This window comes from Pungitius pungitius, chromosome 7 (assembly GCF_949316345.1).
Source record: "Pungitius pungitius chromosome 7, fPunPun2.1, whole genome shotgun sequence".
Classification (NCBI taxonomy): Eukaryota; Metazoa; Chordata; class Actinopteri; order Perciformes; family Gasterosteidae; genus Pungitius; species Pungitius pungitius.
In genome coordinates, this window is record NC_084906.1 from 20,513,384 (window position 1) to 20,532,002 (window position 18,619).

Consider the following 18,619-nt stretch of genomic DNA (forward strand, 5'->3'; position numbering starts at 1 on the left):
GATGCCGAACACGACGCGTTACAAACGACGCCGGATGAAAAATTCAAGGGTGAAATTTCTACTGAAGAAGAAAATGACGTTGAGAGAGAAGAATTTACTTAAATGACTTTTCAGGAAGTGGGTCAGGGGAAAGAACATTGGTTGTATTTCCATGTGTCTTTTTCATATGAGGCAAAACCTTTAGATAATCACACATGTGGTCCATAGTGTACCGAAGGCCGTGTGCTTCGCTATGGACCCCTGGGCTCATTTGCATCTAAATGAATAAAAAGCTCATGTTGCACTGTACATTCATTCAGTGGGATCACCGAGCGGGGCGGGTGATTTAGGTTCATCAGCGTGCAATTTGTCATTCACGTTCTTTGGCCACTGTATTGATCATGTGCATAACGTGGCGGGTCGTGCGGGGAAGAGTCTTTTGTAGGATGTTAGCGCCAGAATCTGATGTTCAAAAGAGAAATGCATCCGTGCAAATCCTCATCAGATATTTGTTCATGCACCGCGTCCCTGTGTGGTCACACTCAGTGGAAACTTTATTAAGTCCAATCAGACAAAGAAACAAGTAGCTCGCGTTTATAATATTTGGACCACCAGGCTGTGATAAGTACAGAGGGGCGCCATCTTGAATACCCATAATGCATTAACAATTACAAACATATTTTTGAATATGCACATATACAAGCAGAGGCTGGACATAAGGAGTGGGCGAAGTCGCTGTTACGTTACCTGTAAGTTTGGAGACTGAACTTTAGTTCTGGGACGTCAGCGTTGCTTCTTATTGCTTTTACAACCAGTGAACAGGAAGTGACATCATCACCGGGACAAAGTGGTCTGGTCCGTTCTCACCAGGCTGTGATGTTCAGTTGTTTCTTCTTTACATCAGCACCAAAACGTATTGTTTAGAGATGGCGGCCTCATTGAAACATCATTCTGATTTCCTCTCAGGTGATCCTGCCGGCATGCCAAGGCGCGGCGGGGAGATGCTCCACGAGACGAGGGCGCTCCTCGGGGAGGAGAAACCTGAACGCCAGAACGGATCTCCGCCAGAAAAGCTGCATTTGATGATCCGCCGTCCGCCAGCGGCTCTTTGAGTCGGTCAAAACTCAGCAATGGCTGCAAGTCCTCCTCCGCTTCTTCTTCTTCTCCTGCATCTCCTGCTCCTCCACCCGGGGCAAAGAAACGGCGCTTCGGCGGCTGTCGCCCTGCGGGAGGAAGCGATATCAAGCGAAGGGCAACGAGTGGAACCGCAGTCGGTCGACGACCTCGTAGAGCGGTCCGAAGGGCGCGAGAGCCCCTCCGGGAGCGCGGAGGCCTCGAGACCGGCGACGGGAGACCCGATGACCTCAAGGACCGTTTGGCCGAGCGACCGCTGGCGCTTGGACGGCCCGAGTCGGAGCCTCGGACGCGGCGCCGCAGGAGCTGGCTCTGGAACCAGTTCTTCGTCATCGAGGAGTACCAGGGGCCCGAGCCTGTGCTCATCGGACGGGTAAGCTGTCCCGTGCTCGCCGTGGACCCCGCGCAAGGGGGGGTGGGGCGCTCGCGTTCACGCGTACGCGAGGCCAGATTCAGCCGAGTCGTTTAACTCAAGCCGACTGAACCGCTCTGATCCGCTCGCTCAGTCGCGCACCATTACCCACATAAGTGATGTTTCACCGCGCGCCCTCGCGCTCCCGCTCACAGCGCCGCTCTGCTTCCCCCATCACTTCCCGCCATGTGTTGCGAGCGCTCTAAACGGTGACGGCGACCTCGCGCTGGAATGAGGAATGCTCGCCGAGCACATCTGCCAAAACAAATCTCTGTCTTTCAAGGTTTGTTTCCTCCATTTGAAGGAAACACCTTTGTTTCCGACCAACGACCACAGGTACACACACACAGAGGCAGTAAAAACGGATTCCTATGGGTTCTTCCCTTAAATAAGCCTCCCTTCTCTGTCTTTTAAAATGACTTCTTTAAATCATTGTAGCGTTAATACGCCTATTGGGTCCACTCACTTACAGATGACTATGAAATGATGATCACCTTAACTTTTCTTTTTAAAATGAACGTCATTAATCTTCTTTTTAGAGATTTTACTGCACATAAGTGGCCGTGAAAAACATCAACCAACATCAACCAACCGCCTGCATTTATTCTAATGACCAGCAGGGGGCGACTCCTCTGGTCCCATAGACGTCTATGAGGAAATGACTCTACTTCTGTGTAGTGACCAGCAGGGGGCGACTCCTCTGCTCCCATAGACGTCTATGAGGAAATGACTCTACTTCTGTGTAGTGACCAGCAGGGGGCGACTCCTCTGCTCCCATAGACGTCTATGAGGAAATGACTCTACTTCTGTGTAGTGACCAGCAGGGGGCGACTCCTCTGCTCCCATAGACGTCTATGAGGAAATGACTCTACTTCTGTGTAGTGACCAGCAGGGGGCGACTCCTCTGCTCCCATAGACGTCTATGAGGAAATGACTCTACTTCTGTGTAGTGACCAGCAGGGGGCGACTCCTCTGCTCCCATAGACGTCTATGAGGAAATGACTCTACTTCTCTGTAGTGACCAGCAGGGGGCGACTCCTCTGCTCCCATAGACGTCTATGAGGAAATTACTCTACTTCTGTGAAGTGACCAGCAGGGCGACTCCTCTGCTCCCATAGACGTCTATGAGGAAATTACTCTACTTCTGTGTAGTGACCAGCAGGGGGCGACTCCTCTGCTCCCATAGACGTCTATGAGGAAATTACTCTACTTCTGTGTAGTGACCAGCAGGGGGCGACTCCTCTGCTCCCATAGACGTCTATGAGGAAATGACTCTACTTCTGTGTAGTGACCAGCAGGGGGCGACTCCTGAGTCTTGAGTTCAGTTCCATAAAAATGTCCACACACACATTGTCTCTGTGACTTGTCACAGCTCATTTGGTTCGTACGCCCTCTGGAGTTTTGGAGAATAATGCAACCAGCAGCTCGGGGCTTCTTCAAGACTTTGAGTGGCTTCTGACGTCCGGCATGCAGCCAACATACGACCACATGGGAGCGCGGGCTCATCTCTCTGCAATGTGTCACATGAGCTTCGTCACAAAGGCCCTCAAAGCGCCTCGTCGAGTCACGAAAACGCATCGGTCCATCGTAATTGCGGCCTCCGAGAGGCCGGAGGCTTCCTCCCCAGTCGCCTCCAGCACCTCACGTGTCTGAGAGGATTCCATCCGCTGCACACCTCAACCGCCGCTGCGTCCCTCGAGGGCCTCCTAGCGTTCTTCAGAGCCGTCAGCCGGCGTGGGCTCATATCAGATGCAGCGCTAGCAGAGGGTGCTAACAGCGGGCGCTAGCAGCGGGCGCTAGCAGCGGGCAGGGTGCTTTATAGTGTATGATTGTGTTAAAGCAATCAGTGCTCACAGGAGACGGCTCGTTCCTCTGCACGAAGTAAAGCCCTGCAAAGGGGGGGCGGGGGGGTCGTTTGTTTGCCCCCACATGACAGAGAGGTGACGCATCCAACAGTTGACAGTCACAGGTGCCTCGATAAACCCGGAAGGCGGATGAGCGGTGGGGAGAGGAGGAGGGGAAGTGACGATGGAATTGGAAGAGACAGCGTCTCCCTTCTCTGGTGGCGGGGGGAGGGTGCAGGGCTGAGGGGGGGGGGGGGGGGGGTACTTGTCTTCCCCGCCGCGAGAGTGTTTTTCCATGCTGACTGAAGCACAGCAGGATTAGAGCAATTAGAGGAGGGCCGGGCGGCATCGGAGAGAGAGAGAGAGAGAGGCGATGGAGACGTCTCTCTCTCGCTGGTGAAGTGTGGGATCAGAATGGAAGCCGCTCTGCAGGGGGGGGGGGCAGAGCGGGGGGGGGGGGGCAGGTTAGGAAGAATGAATAATGAAAAAAAATAAAGCGTGAGTCCCTTATCTCGCAATTTGTAGAGTGTGCTATCACGAGTTTCTATAATCCCCCAACTTTATCCTCCAAGACACACACACACACACACACACACACACACACTCTAATCTTACAGCTCTGTGCCTGCTGTGTGTGTGTGTGTGCGTGTGTGTGTGTGTGTGAACGTTAACATGCACTATGCTGGAATGTGGAGATATTTATAAAATACCAATTCTATTTCCCCCATGAAACCTTCAGGTCTTCCACAGCTGGGTTTCAAACCCTTTGGAGAAAAGAAAAGTGAAGCTTTTTTTTTGCACTGAAGCTCTGGAGACATCTGTCCGTTAAATGAGCTTTTATGGATTTAGACACCTCTGTTTAAACATCTGTACAAAACATGTTTTGACATTCAAAACATTTTATTCATCTGTTATTATTTCTTTTTTATCAGTTTCCTGATTTTATTTATTCATTAGATGTCCAGCCCTTTGAGCAACATATTCTGTATGAAATGTGCAGCATAAATAAAGATTAGATTATTCTTATTATTCACACATTTCACGCATCGCAAAACAATACATGTGTTTGAAAATGCTGACTGAATTTCTTCTTCAAAGTGTCGCAGCTAAATTGTTAAATAAGAAAGCGAGGCCTGGCCAGAGGTTGTGAGTAAGCCTTTTGGACTAAAGGCAAATGTGCAGATGCGCCTTGAGGGCCCGGAGAGACGTGAAGGTTCCTGGTCAGAAGCTCAGTGTGATGAAGGCTGAGTAATCTCCGGGGCTTTCTATTTCCGTGTGTTTGGCCTTTTACCTTTGCGTCTCGCACTAATATCCTCTCTGCCATTAAGTAGCGAGCGAGCGTTCTGCTCCGCAGAGCAAAGAACGGTCCGACGGGGCGGGTGGGGGGGGGGGGGGGGGGGACGAGGCATGTGAGCAGATGGGCGAAAACAAGGGAGACTCAAGGAGAAAGAGGAGGCTTAAAAGGTAGCAGGAAGCCAGGCAGATGGGTTCAGGAGGCGGGGGGGGGGACAGATGGAGAGGAGGGAGACGGCACGTGTAGGACATGGCGCCCGCGTTGATGTGGGGTTTTTATTTGGGGCATTTCTTTGGCTCTCCACAAACCCCCCCGACGGGCCGTCTGGTCCACTGAGCTAATCAGCTGTGTGCACCATGCCCCCCCCCCCCCCCCCCCTCGGTGCCCACACATGTCATCCAACACCTGGTGCCGTTCATGTCGGATCCAGAGAGCACGTCTGCATGAATCACCCGCGAGTGGAAACCATGGCGACACCGGCGCCGCCCTCCGGAGGCGCTGCTGAGTCGTTTTGTTTGTTTGTTTGTTTGTTTCCAGCTGCACACGGACGTGGACGGAGGAGACGGACGCACCAAGTACACGCTGGAGGGGGAGGGGGTGGGCTCCGTGTTCGTGATCGACGGCAACACGGGGAACATCCATGTCACCAAGTCCCTGGACCGCGAGGAGAAGGACCAGTACCGCCTGGTCGCCACGGCGACGGACCGCCAGACGGGCCGGGCCCTGGAGCCCTCGTCCGAGTTCATCATCCGCGTGCAGGACATCAACGACAACCCGCCCGTCTTCCCGGACGAGCCCTACGTGGCCGTGGTGCCGGAGATGGCCAACATAGGTCCGTGGAGTCCAACGACACCCGTCAAACGCAGAGCACTGCATTGTGGGATTGATTGTAGAAAGCAGCGCACATGCCACTACATGTTTGACGCTGTTCCAGTGGGTGGGGGGGGGGTTTAAAGTAGTTTAAAGCAGTGGTTCTCAACTGGTCTGGCTCCGGGACCCACCATCACCCCTTAATTTATATTCAGGATGTTTAATTATCCTAAAAACCCAAAGTTTCCCCCATGTCAGAATGGCTGCTGAAAACATGGACGGACGATCCGGCAAATAAAACGATACTCCGCTGCATTAAGAATGTCCCTTCAAAATAAAATCACAGGATAATTTTTTTGTGACTTTTTTATTTTTACTCAAATTTTCCCATGCAAAGGCACAGCACCCATTAAAAACAACCCACCAGTTGAGAATCACTGGTTTAAAGTAAGGAGCCTATAAAGGTCACATGACACTGTCGACCTCTCACCTCAGCGTGGACGTCTCTCTCTCTCTGTCTGTCTGTCCCCCGCAGGGACGTCCGTCGTCCAGGTCACGGCCAGAGACGCCGACGACCCCACGTACGGGAACAGCGCCCGGCTGGTGTACGCCGTCACGCACGGCCAGGACCACTTCTCCGTGGACCCCCAGACAGGTCAGACGGTGACACAGTGAGCCCCCCCCTCAGCCCCCTCCCCCCCCGCCCCCGCTCACAAACCACATGTCCAACATTTACATGATCTGCATGTTTTCTTCCCTCTCTTCTTTCCCTTTTCTTCCCGTGTCCTATTTCTGAAGACGCGTGATTCGCTTTGACGGTGATCGGACGCGACGCGCAAAGAGAAATGAAAAAAATAATAAAATAAAATAAATCTGTTTCGTGCCCCTTTGTGATCCCTCGCTGTGCTCCGCACTCAGGCGTCCTGAGGACGGCCGTCCCCGACATGGACAGAGAGACGCGGGACGAGTATCTGGTGGTGCTGCAGGCCCGGGACATGGGGGGCCATCTGGGCGGCCTGTCGGGGACGACCACCGTCACCGTGAGGCTGAGCGACGTCAACGACAACCCGCCCCGCTTCAGGAGGAGTAAGCCGCCGCCCGAGCGCCACTTTTCAGGTTTTTTTTTTAAAATTCATGGCGACGTTTCTGTCAGCGTTTCGACGTCCTTAAAACTAAGAACCGTGGGTCTAAAAAAGAGCTCGTAAAAATCCTTGGTTACCGCGGTAACCGGGGCTTTTTACGAGCTCTTTTTAATGCTCATCGGCTCGTCTCTCTCCTCCAACCACACACACATACACGCAGACACACAATGTGCACACTGTGCTCCACGTTACTTCATCAACACAATAAAGGGTAAAACCTTTTTACACAAACACGTCCAAAACCAACGATCGGCCCAAAGCTTTCGTCGACTTTCTGCTGGATGAGACAAAGCAGCAGGACAGAGGACACAGGACACAGGAATAGGAGGACACAGGACACAGGAATAGAAGGACACAGGACACAGGAATAGGAGGACACAGGAATAGGAGGACAGGAGGAATGACCTGATGAATTAATTCATTTCATAAACATTTAAAATTTCATGGTAGCGACAAACATGGCTTTTACTGCTCTATAAAGATGTTTTTTTTAAAATATGTTTTAGCTATAAATTCCAATCCAAAAAAAAATTAAATATGTATACGTTTCTGTTTTTTAGAGCAATCATTTATTCATAGAAGAGCATCTATAAGAGCAGCTCCTGGTTGTACTGGAATCCTGAAGATACCTCTCTGTACCTGAAGGTTCTTGGAGGAGGGCGACCGAGGCGTTAGCTGCGTTCTGCAGCTTCGCCACTAGAGGCCGCTACACCTCGCGCGCTGCTCCTTTAACGCTCCATCGTGAGCTCCACGGGAGACTCAGGATGACGCAGCGTCTCTCGAGCCTCCGTCTGACGTTCTCCGGCCCCCTTTGTGGGCAAGGTGGGGGGCGGGGTCGCCGCGGTCCAAGCTGCTCGCCTGCCCGCTACTTCCTGTTTGACCAAAGGCCGCTCAAGTCGTTGTCTTCAGCCTTCTTGCCTACGATGACCTGCTTTTCACATCCGTCCCCGAGGCTCGGCCCCCGAGGCTCAGGGATGGACCCGACGTGGAAGAGTGAAAGATCATGTCGGCCTTTTCTTATCCGAGCTTTTCCCCCCTTTTCCCAACTATTAATATTTCATCCTAAAGTTCAGTGCTTTCCGCGTCAATAGCCAGCGGAATCACTGCAGTGTGCGTCCACCACTTTGAGACTGCTTTCCTCCACTTCTTCTTCCTGACGGCCTCTGCTCACCGCCGCCCATCTCCACGTTTAGAAACACCCCCCCCCCCCCTCTCGCCCCCCGCCCCCCCCCCCCCCCCCCCCCCACACACACACACCCTGTTGTTCTCGCAAAGATCAATTGTTCCTCAACACAAAACCAATTTAATATTCCCAAATGCCAGCAGTGTTATTAATCCGCTGATGTCTGGCTTTATGCCCCCCCCCCCCCCCCCCCGCTCCCTCCCCCCCAGCCACTCCGGGTCTTTATTTTCTGTTTGCTGGATTTAAGCAAAAGGCTCATGTGTGCAGACGCAGCAGAGTTCTGCTGAGGAAAGGGTTTAAGACACTTAAAATAATCCACATCACTTTGATGTAGAATCATTTTACATCTTTACGATAAAAGCAGTAATTTAAACTTTGGTCTCTTGCTGCCTTCATTAGTTGTAATCAGTGTTATTGTGTGACTTTTGTGTTATGAATTCATTTAAATTTAGTTCTTTCTGATTCACCAGAGTCACGTCATGGCATTCCGTCATTTTTCATTTTATCATTAAAGTCATTATAAAATCATGGAAACTATTATTGAAAAAAGAAACTTAATATTTCAAGAAATAAAATGAAATAGTTCCAGAACACAGCAGCATTTAATGAATATATTATAAAATCAAAAAACATGTACAGATTGAGGCTGAATTCGTTTTTTGCAAACTGGTTCAAATGATCATAAGCACACTTTTCTTCTTCTCTCCGGCTGTTTCTGTCAAAACTATTATGAACCCGTGTGAGTTTCCCATTTCACGGATCTTCAAAATGTTCCCGAGAGGGACCTTCACCTCGTGCATGTTCCTTCACGTTCCTTCATGTTCCTTCATGTTCCTCCACCGATGCGCCCGCAGGTGCGTGGTCCTTCTCTCTGTCCGAGCTGGCGGCGCCGGGTGTGGAGGTGGGCCGTCTCTCCGCCAGCGACGCCGACCTGGGAGAAAACGCCCGGCTGGAGTTCTCCATCGTGGACTCGGAGGAGGCCGAAATATTCAACATCACGAGCAGAGAGCGGGAGTGTGTCATCGTGCTGAACAAGGTGGGCGTGACCTCCTTGTGCTAGCATGACGCTGTGTGGTTTTGGCGCCCCCATGTGGACGCCGTTTACATGCTGGGTTTTGGAATTGAACGAAAGCACCTTTTTCCGATTGTTTTTTGCTTTTTGTAGTGAGTTCATGGTTCCCAGAGGATGCATCCACCGGGTCCTTTTGAACTTTTTCACCACGATGGATGACATTTCTTAACAAATCTTATTAAGTATTAAAATATTTGTAAATAGCTTTGGACCAATGTACTCCAAAGGGGCGGGGCTTTGTGCCATCATACCAAATCCATTGATGCCTGTCAATGCAACAACATTTGCATTGACAGGCATCAATATGTCGTCATAGTTGTCAAGTCCCTGTGGGTCTCCCACAATGCATCACTCCCTCAGCTCAAACTAGTGCAAGAATCCTTTCATTTGGGCATTTAAACTCGCTGTGAATCAAATCGTCAAATCGAATCGTTTTCTTCGCCCCACGACAGCTGCTGGATTACGAGAGCCGCAGCTCGTACACGTTCTCCGTGGAGGTGGCCAACCCGGCGGTGGACCCGCGGTACCTGAGGAAAGGCCCCTTCAAGGACCAGGCCACGGTGCGCGTGATGGTCCTCAACGCCGACGAGCCGCCGCGCTTCTCCCGCGGCCGCTACCGTCTGGACGTGTCGGAGAACTGCGCCCCGGTCTGCTCCGTCGGCCGGGTGGACGCCGTGGACCCGGACACGGGACAAGGCGGCAACATCAGGTCGGTTCCAACGCGGCGGCCCGGGCCCCCCTCAGAGCCCCCCCCCCCACCACCCACACCGCGGCTTATTCTCCCCCCGTCCTGTATCCCAGGTACTCGATCGACCCCCAGTCGGACCCCGAGGCCTTGTTCCGCATCGGCTCCGACACGGGCTCCATCAGCACGGTGACGGAGCTGGACCGCGAGGAGGAGCAGTGGCACAACATCACTGTCATCGCCACACAGCGGGGTAAATTACCCCCCCTGCCCCCCCTCCCCTCGGGCAGCGCGCGGCCACAGAAACACGATGTCTGACGTTAGTGTTTCCCTCTCCTTTTGTTTCCCCCCTCTGATGCAGACAATCCGAACCTCGTTGCCAGGGTTGTGGTTGCCATAGAGACGCTGGATCAGAACGACAACGCGCCGGAGCTGGACAGGCAGTACGCGACGTCCGTGTGCGACTCCAGCGCCCCGGGCCAGGTCCTACTTCCTGTTTTCATCCCTCGCGTCTCTCTGTACTCAGCTTCTGCATTTTCAAACCGCACGGATTTGTCCTCCTGCATCGTGACGGGAATTAAAATAACGCTCACAGGACCAAATGCTCAAAACGCAGAGATCCATCGATCCATCGGAGTCACTTTCTTTTTAAAGGTCACATGAGATGCATAAAGGTTTTACGTCGCATGATGTCCGTTTAATAAATTGTGGTCCATGTAAAGCAGGGGATGCTGTAGGGCGGGGCTACGCGCTGATTGACAGGTCTCTATGTTAAGAGCGTCCTAATCTGATAACTTTCATGAAGTTAATTAAAATGTTCAGACTATCAGACAAAAGAAAACAATCTCAAAGGCGCCGCGTGTGGGGTTCAGTGTCATCTAGTGGGGGGGGGTCGTAGAAACCAGTGAATGAATCCTCCAACAACGTGGAGCCGCAGGTTTGGAAACATTCTCACCTGAAGACAAAGGGAGACAGATTTAGAAATGTTACGCTGCAGGACCCTTTAAATGTGAAAAACGTTCGTCAGCAGGGTTAGCATTAGCATTAGCATTAGCATGGATTGGACGCGATGTCCTCTATGGATTCCTTTGTAGCGCAGTAAATACAGACAATAAATACATATTTTAGTACTTTACATGAATATACTTATTTAGAAGTTTATTTCCTCATTACATGTTGCGCGTATCAACAGTTTCAAAGTTCTTTTTCATGTGGTGGATCAATAATTAGATTTTAGATTTTTCTTTTCCTCTGTCCTCCTTGAGTCACATTCATCTCCACCGCTAACGCAGACGTCCTGACCCGTCTCACGCAGGTGGTCCAGGTTTTGCGAGCCATCGACCGGGACCAATCGGAGCAGGACGCGCCGATCCACTTCAGCATCCCCCCCGAGTCGAGCTCCGCCCTCAACCTCACCATCAGGGAGACCGGAGGTCCGGTGAAGACCTCTCTTGCTGGTCTCGTTGTCCTTGTTGCTTTGCATCGTGTCCAACAGACTTTGGCAAAAAAAAAGCCTGCGACCGCTGTTTGATCCCCATCGCTCTCCATCTTTCTTTCCTCTCGACCATGTGACCAGGTGTGACGGCCAGCCTGGTGCTCCAGTCGGCCCTGGAGCCCCTCGCCGGCTTCTCCGCCGCCTCGCTCGCCCTCTACGTGCCCGTGGTGCTGCGCGACGGGGCCTCGGGTCTGACCAACACGGGCACGGTGACCGTGACCATCTGCCCCTGCCTGCGCGGCGGCATGCAGACCGAGGACCGGGGCAGGCAGCGCGACAGGAAGTGGGAGCGGCACGCCGTCTGCCTCCCCGCGCCGTCCGCCTCGCCGTCCCTCATAGTCAGTCTGGTCACGCTGCTGGCGCTGCTGGCCTGCGTCACCACTCTGCTCGGTACGTCCGGTCCGGGGTTCTGTGGCTTTGAGCCACCGCGGTCACGTGGCGCGGTCACATGGCGCTCACGTGTCCCTCCTCTGCCCCTCAGTGGTGTGCGCGCTCTCGCTGTCGCTGCGCCATCAGAAGCGGGACTCCCACTCTGCCTTGGAGGAGGACGATGTCAGGGAGAACATCATATCCTACGATGACGAGGGGGGGGGGGAGGCGGACACCGCGGCCTTCGACATCACGGCGCTGCAGAGCATGCACCGGATGCAGCACATGCACAACAACAGGAGCATGTGAGCCGCCGCCGCCGCCCCGGGAATCAAACACCCGCCCAGTGACCTTCTCTCTGACGTCTCTCTCTCTCTCTCTCTCTCGCCACAGATGGTACACGCAGCAGAACCCGCCCAGGGCCCGGACCTACAGCTGGACCCGAAACCCGCGCCCGGGCCCGGACGCCCAGCGGAGGCCCGGCTCGGCGCCGCTGTACGGCCGCCTCTGCTACGGCGTGCACACGCTGCCCGCGCTCAGCGACTACTACGCCGTCGGGCCGCTGGAGGCCGGTCTGCAGCTCCCGCAGGTGACCCGCGGGCTCGCCGCAGGTCACGCCGGAGGTCACGCCGGCAATCCCCTCGTCAACCAGAACCAGAGCGCCTCGGAGACTCCCCGGCGCCCTCAGCAGGCGAGCGTCTGTGGCCACGCGGCGGAGCGCATGGCGGCGAGGAGCAAAGTCAGCGACGGAAACGACGGCGGCGAAGAGACGGCGGATCCGAAGGTCAGAGAAGGTTCCGACTGACGGAGGAATGAGTGACACGTTTTTCTATAGACCCGCCCCCAAAAAATTAACCTTTTCAGGGTCATTGATTTTTAAAATGTTTTAATACGAAAGCCAACTATCTTAATTCATGTGGCTTGAATTATCAGTATCAGTATTTTTGTCGGTTTTGTCCAATATTTTAAAATAAACTGTATTCTAGTAAAAAGAAAGTCAAATAATCTGATTGAAAATCATATTTTTTCAGAATGAATTAAATCTGACCTCCGTCCAATCAGGTGAACAGCTGTCGCTCACATGATGAAATGGAGGAAAAAGAATGTATTTGTACTTTCTAGACGTGACTTTATGAAATAGAAACCATACACACATACTGTATACATACGTGTATATATATATATATATATATATATATATATATATGTATATATATATATGTAAAGTGGCTTTGGATAAACGCGTCAGCTGAATGACATGTAATGTAATATAATTAGGAATAATTACTGGTATTTAGTGGTATTTCACTGCAACATGAAGTATTTTTCCTCTGACGTGAACCTCCTCCCTCTCGTATTAGATCGACCCGACGGAGGAGTCGAGGTCCGCCGGCGGTCCGGTGTGCTGTGACCCGAGCGAGTCGTCGTCCCGGAGTCCCGGCAGCTCCTCGCCGACCCCGCAGGAGGGCCGGCCGGGGTCGTCTCAGACCCAGACCAGCACCGGCGCCACCAGCTGCACGCTGGACGACGTGGACACCGACTCCTCCGTCCCCTCCGCCTCCGAGAGGAACTACTCCAGCGGCCGCGCCGACCCCCCCGTGTACCCGTACAGCGTCGTGGGCTCCCTCAATCGCGGCAGCGCGGGGGCGGGCGTCAGCGGGTCGCCGGCGGCGAGGGCGCCGCTACTGAGCATGTGCGGCCTCCAGAGGAAGGACTTGACCCCGCGAGGGAGGGGGCTCGGCGACAGCAGAGGCTGGGGGGCGGAGGCCCTCGGCGGCGTGCAGCCCCTCCGCATGCAAGACCTGCTGAACATCCGCCTGGACCGGGTGACCTCTGACCTCTCGCAGCCGCCCTACGACTCGCTGCAGACTTACGAGTTTGAGGGGCGCGACTCGAGGGCGGAGTCGCTGAGCTCGCTGGAGAGCGACGTGGAGAAGGACGAGGAGGAGGAGGAGGAGGGGCGGGGGGGGGGGAGGAGGAGGAGGAGGGGCAGGGCTGCGGCGAGGGGGGGGCGGCGGCGGGAGGGATGGACGAGCTGAACCAGAAGTTCCAGAGGCTGCTGCAGATCGTCCGAGAGAGGAAGAGGGCGAGGGAGGGGGATGGGCAGCGGGAGGGGGAGGCGGAGCTCCGCGACGCTGGTCATCAGCACCAGGCCGCAGAGAGCCAACTGCACAGGTGGGATTTCTAGACGGATGGGTTTTAAGGCCCCGCCCCCCCCCATCTGCCCCCCCCCCAGCAGCACAAAGCGTCTTGTTTTCACCTCCACGTTGTTTGTGAAACGCACCTCGAGTCACTTCTCACTCCTTTATTAATCATCATGAAGCACTCGGGCTTCCAAGCTATCAAAGATTAACTTAAGGCCCTGGAAGCTGCATCGCTCCTCATCCAACATTGAGCGGGATTGTGATATTTTAATATTGATAGTTTAATGGGGTGGGGGGGGGGCACGCTCACTAGGAATCCTTGGACTTTGAGAGTTGTTGTTTTTTTACATGTGATGTTTCTAAGCTGCTCACTATGCAATCTGCACCCGATCGATGGTCACCTCCTCAGACGTGTTGTGAACGTACAGTAAATGACGTCCTCGCGTAGATAAGTTTCCGCTTCCGCTTCCTTGGTTTATCAAAGTGTTTTTTTGAGGGGGCTGGGGGGGGGGAAATCAAGCGTCTCGTCTTTGGTTATTAAACTGCTGCAGACAGAAAGACAAAATTTCCACCTGTCTCGGTTAATTATACTTTGCATATTTACGCCTTTTAAATGAACACAAGCTGTTGTTCTTGTGATGAGCAGCCAAACAACTTTGACTGCTCGTGTTATTATTCTGTCATCTGACTCAATTCCACGGCTATTTCAAACCTCACTTCTTATTCAGGGAGGCGTCAGGATGCCTATTAGAATAATTACATTATTTGGCATACTAGATTATTAGATATGATAAAAATGTGACTTTTGTGCAAATTATTTCCACCTCCTGTCATTCCTGCGGGGTGGGAACTGAGCTCTTCATCTTCTCACATCGCTGATCTTTCAAACCAAATATGACATGAAATCTTTGGCGTCTCGACGAGGAAAATGAGGTGTATGAAGAAAAAAAAAAAAATCAAAAAAATCCTTCTGAATTCCTCGGGCAAGAGAAGAGAGAAGCGCAGAGGAAAGAGGGGGAGATTACACCGAGTGCCAAGTGCTGTCAGCGGGGTCTGATCAAGAGGAGTTTATTCAACAATTGACTAAATATAGTCCAATTATTAACACTTCAAAAACCATACAGTTAAGACAAAAATAAAATAAGAGTGAAATTTAAAAAAAAGGAAGCATTTGAAATTCAAATGTGTATAAAAAAAGAAGAAGACGCGTTGCTTTTTAGAGGCGCGTTGCTGCCCCCTGGCGGCCGACAGGCTCCTGCACCCACGAGTCACATCATTTCCTGCATGGGGGTGGGAATGTCTCTGCATTAATTTATAAAGGAAAATGATGTGTTTGTGTCAAGTAAAAAAAAGGTCAGTCAGACTGTAAATGTTAAAATCTGTCTTATGTAAAAAGGAAGAACAAAACATCACCACTGAAAATAACCACCAGACTACACAAATGTTGATTAGATCCATCCAGCCATAAAGATGACTTTCACATGACTGCAGCTGCTCGTCACTGGTGGGAAGGGGGGGGGGGGGGGGGGCTCTGACATCCCCGCCGGGCCCCTAGTTCTGACTCCATCACATCAAGTTTAGGAAAACAAGTCCAGGTTAGAAGATAAAACAGAACCAGTCTGCATTCATTATACATGTTATATTTGAAAATGAGCCGTTTTCTTCCTTGTTTTAAATGAGAGAAAAACAAACATTTGTAAACTATTTATTAACAAGCAATAATAAATAGTTATTCGTTAATACATTCAACCAGAAATCCTTAATGTATAATCCCTCGGCTGGAGGATGGAAAACATGAAGCAGGTGAAGTTAATCATACTTTTTTACGGTTTTACATCTGTGTGACCGACCCGTCGTCGAACGACATGTTGTAGACTCCGTCACTCGCGCCGCCATTTTCGGCGGTTTTCACTGGCGCCTCCTCTCCGGCGTCAGCCTGTCTGCCGCTTTTCTTCTTCCTCCTGCTGAGAGGAAGAGAAGAAACGCGACGTCAGCTCGGTTTTTTTTGCAGAGAAAAAAAAAAACGAGACAAAAAAATCGCGTTTCCGGTCGGCGGCTCACCGATTCTTTTGGACCATGGAGGAGACGAGCAGAACCACGATGCCGGCGCCCACGGCGCCCATCACCACGCCGAACACGATGAGCCACGGGGGGGTGTCCGGGGCGAGCGGCGAGGCCAGCGTGGGGTTGATGTTGATGAACTCCAGAGTTTTGTCGGTGAGCAGGAAGGCGCTGTTGATGCGGTGCCTGGACTTTCTGTTGTGAAAGAAGAGGATGTAATTTTCGGTGCGTTTTTGGTGTAAAGCTCGAGTGAACCCGGAGAGAAGTCTCCAGACAACGTCCTTCTAAAGCACCGGATTGCTGCTTGAAGCTTTAAACCCTCCACTAAAAATCGCCAACACTATTTTAATCTGCATTTCAGCAGTGAGGTTCTCAGCATGTTAAGCTAACAAGTACAATTCAGACCAACACAGCACATGCTAGCTTAGCTTATCTTCTACATCTTTACGTAGTCTGTTATGAGCCAGCTAATGTAAGCTAATGTTAAATCCAACATGTAAACATCCTTTGTTTACAGTAAAAAGCTGAATTTACGGCAACAAAATTTTAGCTGAGGTATCTGTAATACTCTGGTGTGACCTTCTATGGCGGCTAATTTGAGCTAGTGTTAGCATGTCACATAACATGCTTATATGTCAACGCGTTAATGCTAATATTAGCATTTAGATGTTGCTATGCTAATGTTTTCTTATATTTAACAATGTCTCTCTGCCGAAGTCTCACGGAAGGTTACATTTTTCGCCACGTTGGTAATTTGTGGCTCTATCGACACCAAACGCGAAAAATAAAGCCCCTCTCTCTCTTCGATGTGACCTCTGACCTCTCTCCCGAAAAAGGAGGAGCAGCGGCGCGGCGTTGGCGGTTACCTCACGGCCTCCTCCACCGCCGCCCGGTCCACCGGGCGCGTGGCGTCGAGCGGCGACGTCACCACGAACCAGAAGGACACCCGCGGGGTCTCGTCGCACACCAGGATGTTCGACACGCTGGGGAGGATTCACAAGGCGGCACGTCCGCCACGAGCCACTGACTTTGTTGTCTCACATTTGTTGTGTTAGGTTTGTTTTGTGCGTGACGGTAAAGGGTAAAAAACGCAAAGGTCTCCTTACTCGTATTGGTCGCCGCCGAAGTGCGTCCTCATGGCGAACGCCAGAGTGGCCCGGAAGAGGAACATTTCGTTTTCATTCCAAACATACTGCAACAACAACAACAACAACAACCAAAAAGCCTTTAATTGATCAGCAGCTTGGTCCTTGGTCCTCCCAGTGAGACACACAATACCCAGCATTTCACTATTGATGACGGCAGCTGGTTGCCTGAGCGATCAGCTGGTCGGGAATAATTAACGACGCTGTTAAAGCGTTACGGGCCGCTGGTGAATGTTCAAATACGTACAGCTTGGTCTCCCAGAGCCGTGTTGATGCTGAGTCGGACTTTGTAGCCGTCTGGGGCGCCTGTGGAGAGATTTAACCGTTAGGAGGGTCCCCCGTTAAGCCGCCTCCTCGCCGACTGTCGGGGGGGGTTCAAATCCCACCCGTGTTCCGATCAGAATCCATTGTTTTGCCCGGGGGGGGGTTGAAGCAGGTTTATTTGTACACAACATGTGCGCAAAGGTACGGCGCCTCACCTGGCGTGCAGAGCTGCTGGGCCAGAGCCGAGGACAGACAGAGCAGGACGAGGAGCCGGTCCAACATTTCGGAGAGCCGGGCGGTAGGAGCGCTGCGGCGGAACTGTGTGGTCGCCGGGCGGACGGCTGCAGGGTTAATGGATGAACCAGGACACGCCTCCACGGGCCCTCGCCAACCAACGTGGGACCTGCGAGGCAGTGAAAGGTGCTCCTATTTGTTCAGAGAGAGAGAGGCTGTGTTTACCCAGCGCCGTGTGTGTGTGTGTGTGTGTGCGTGTGTGTGTGTGTGTGTGTGTGCGTGTGTGTGTGTGTGTGCGTGCGTGTGTGCGTTTGTTTTTGGTGTTTTTGTGGCATGAAAACAGGTAAATGCAGATCGTACCCAATAAGAAAGGAGGAAGGAGCGAGCTGACCTTGTGCTCGTTGGTTTGAGATAAGACTCAAATTCCTTCAGCACAAAGCGAGACGGGAAGTCACGAGCCTCCTTTGATAAGGAAACATCCAGAGGAAAGGAAACATTTATAGTAACACTTTGTCCTTTTTGTGTCCTCTTAATGTATCTACTCTTTAATCCAATAAATGCTCCCTCATGTGGTGATGAAGGAGTGAGGTTCCATGTTGACATCTACTCTTTAATCCAATAAATGCTCCTCCTCATGTGGTGATGAAGGGGTGAGGTTTCATGTTGACATCTACTCTTTAATACAATAAATGCTCCTCCTCATGTGGTGATGAATGGGTGAGGTTTCATGTTGACATCTACTCTTTACTTCCATAAATGCTCCTCCTCATGTGGTGATGAAGGAGTGAGGTTTCATGTTGACATCTACTCTTTAATCCAATAAATGCTCCTCATGTGGTGATGAAGGGGTGAGGTTTCATGTTGACATCTACTCTTTAATCCAATAGATGCTTCTCCTCATGTGGTGATGAAGGGGTGAGGTTTCATGTTGACATCTACTCTTTAATACAATAAATGCTCCTCCTCATGTGGTGATGAAGGAGTGAGGTTTCATGTTGACATCTACTCTTTAATCCAATAAATGCTCCTCATGTGGTGATGAAGGGGTGAGGTTTCATGTTGACATCTACTTTTTAATCCAATAAATGCTCCTCCTCATGTGGTGATGAAGGGGTGAGGTTTCGGTGGAACAGGAAGCAGAAGATTCCGGGGAAGCTCCTCTCTGGTTGGAGGTAAATGATCCACTGATGGTGGCTGTGTGGTTAATTGTTGACCCTTTTATGAAGCAGTGAGACGAGTCACTGGAGTCAAAGTCTCCCTCGTTTGTGAAATGTTTAAAAACCCTCGTTAACGTTAAACGCAGCGCTCTTCAGCCCCATAAAGGTGGTAAGTGGTGTTCCATAAAACAGACA

The 18,619-nt window shown here is 51.7% G+C and overlaps 2 protein-coding genes across 3 annotated transcripts; one reads left to right on the top strand and one right to left on the bottom strand.

Annotated features, from left to right (window-relative positions):
* Window positions 1-905: 905 nt before the first annotated feature.
* Window positions 906-13,371, top strand: LOC119216654 (cadherin-24-like; the record flags this gene model as incomplete). The annotated part of the gene is made up of 14 exons (XM_062563519.1): window positions 906-945; window positions 1,032-1,486; window positions 5,201-5,495; window positions 6,009-6,128; window positions 6,392-6,559; window positions 8,653-8,834; window positions 9,323-9,579; window positions 9,672-9,808; window positions 9,917-10,038; window positions 10,871-10,988; window positions 11,132-11,440; window positions 11,532-11,724; window positions 11,813-12,203; window positions 12,781-13,371. Coding segments are annotated over exons 1-14 (3,378 nt in total), but the record flags the coding sequence as incomplete, so codon positions are not given.
* A 1,111-nt stretch (window positions 13,372-14,482) lies between these two features.
* cltrn (collectrin, amino acid transport regulator) lies at window positions 14,483-17,449 on the bottom strand. Of its 2 annotated transcripts, XM_037468583.2 has the most exons (7): window positions 17,249-17,445; window positions 17,017-17,075; window positions 16,731-16,816; window positions 16,491-16,607; window positions 15,625-15,819; window positions 15,383-15,527; window positions 14,483-14,843 (listed from the first exon to the last, which is right to left on the bottom strand). In XM_037468583.2, exons 1-6 carry the CDS (start codon window positions 17,313-17,315, stop codon window positions 15,395-15,397), a joined length of 657 nt encoding a protein of 218 aa, XP_037324480.1. In that variant the 5' UTR covers window positions 17,316-17,445; the 3' UTR covers window positions 14,483-14,843; window positions 15,383-15,394. The 2 variants fall into 2 exon arrangements, with proteins under 2 accessions (XP_037324480.1, XP_037324481.1); XM_037468584.2 differs by lacking the exon at window positions 14,483-14,843 and having other exon boundaries at window positions 15,085-15,524; window positions 17,249-17,449.
* Between the last annotated feature and the right edge of the window lie 1,170 nt (window positions 17,450-18,619).

Coding starts and splice junctions, on each gene's coding strand:
- cltrn (XM_037468583.2), bottom strand. CDS start 17,315: ATGTTGGACCGGCTCCTCGTCCTGCTCTGTCTGTCCTCGGCTCTGGCC. Junction 16,608..16,730: donor TTCGGCGGCGACCAATACGA/GTAAGGAGACCT, acceptor AATCCTCCCCAG/CGTGTCGAACATCCTGGTGT. Junction 15,820..16,490: donor GCGGTGGAGGAGGCCGTGAG/GTAACCGCCAAC, acceptor CTTTCACAACAG/AAAGTCCAGGCACCGCATCA.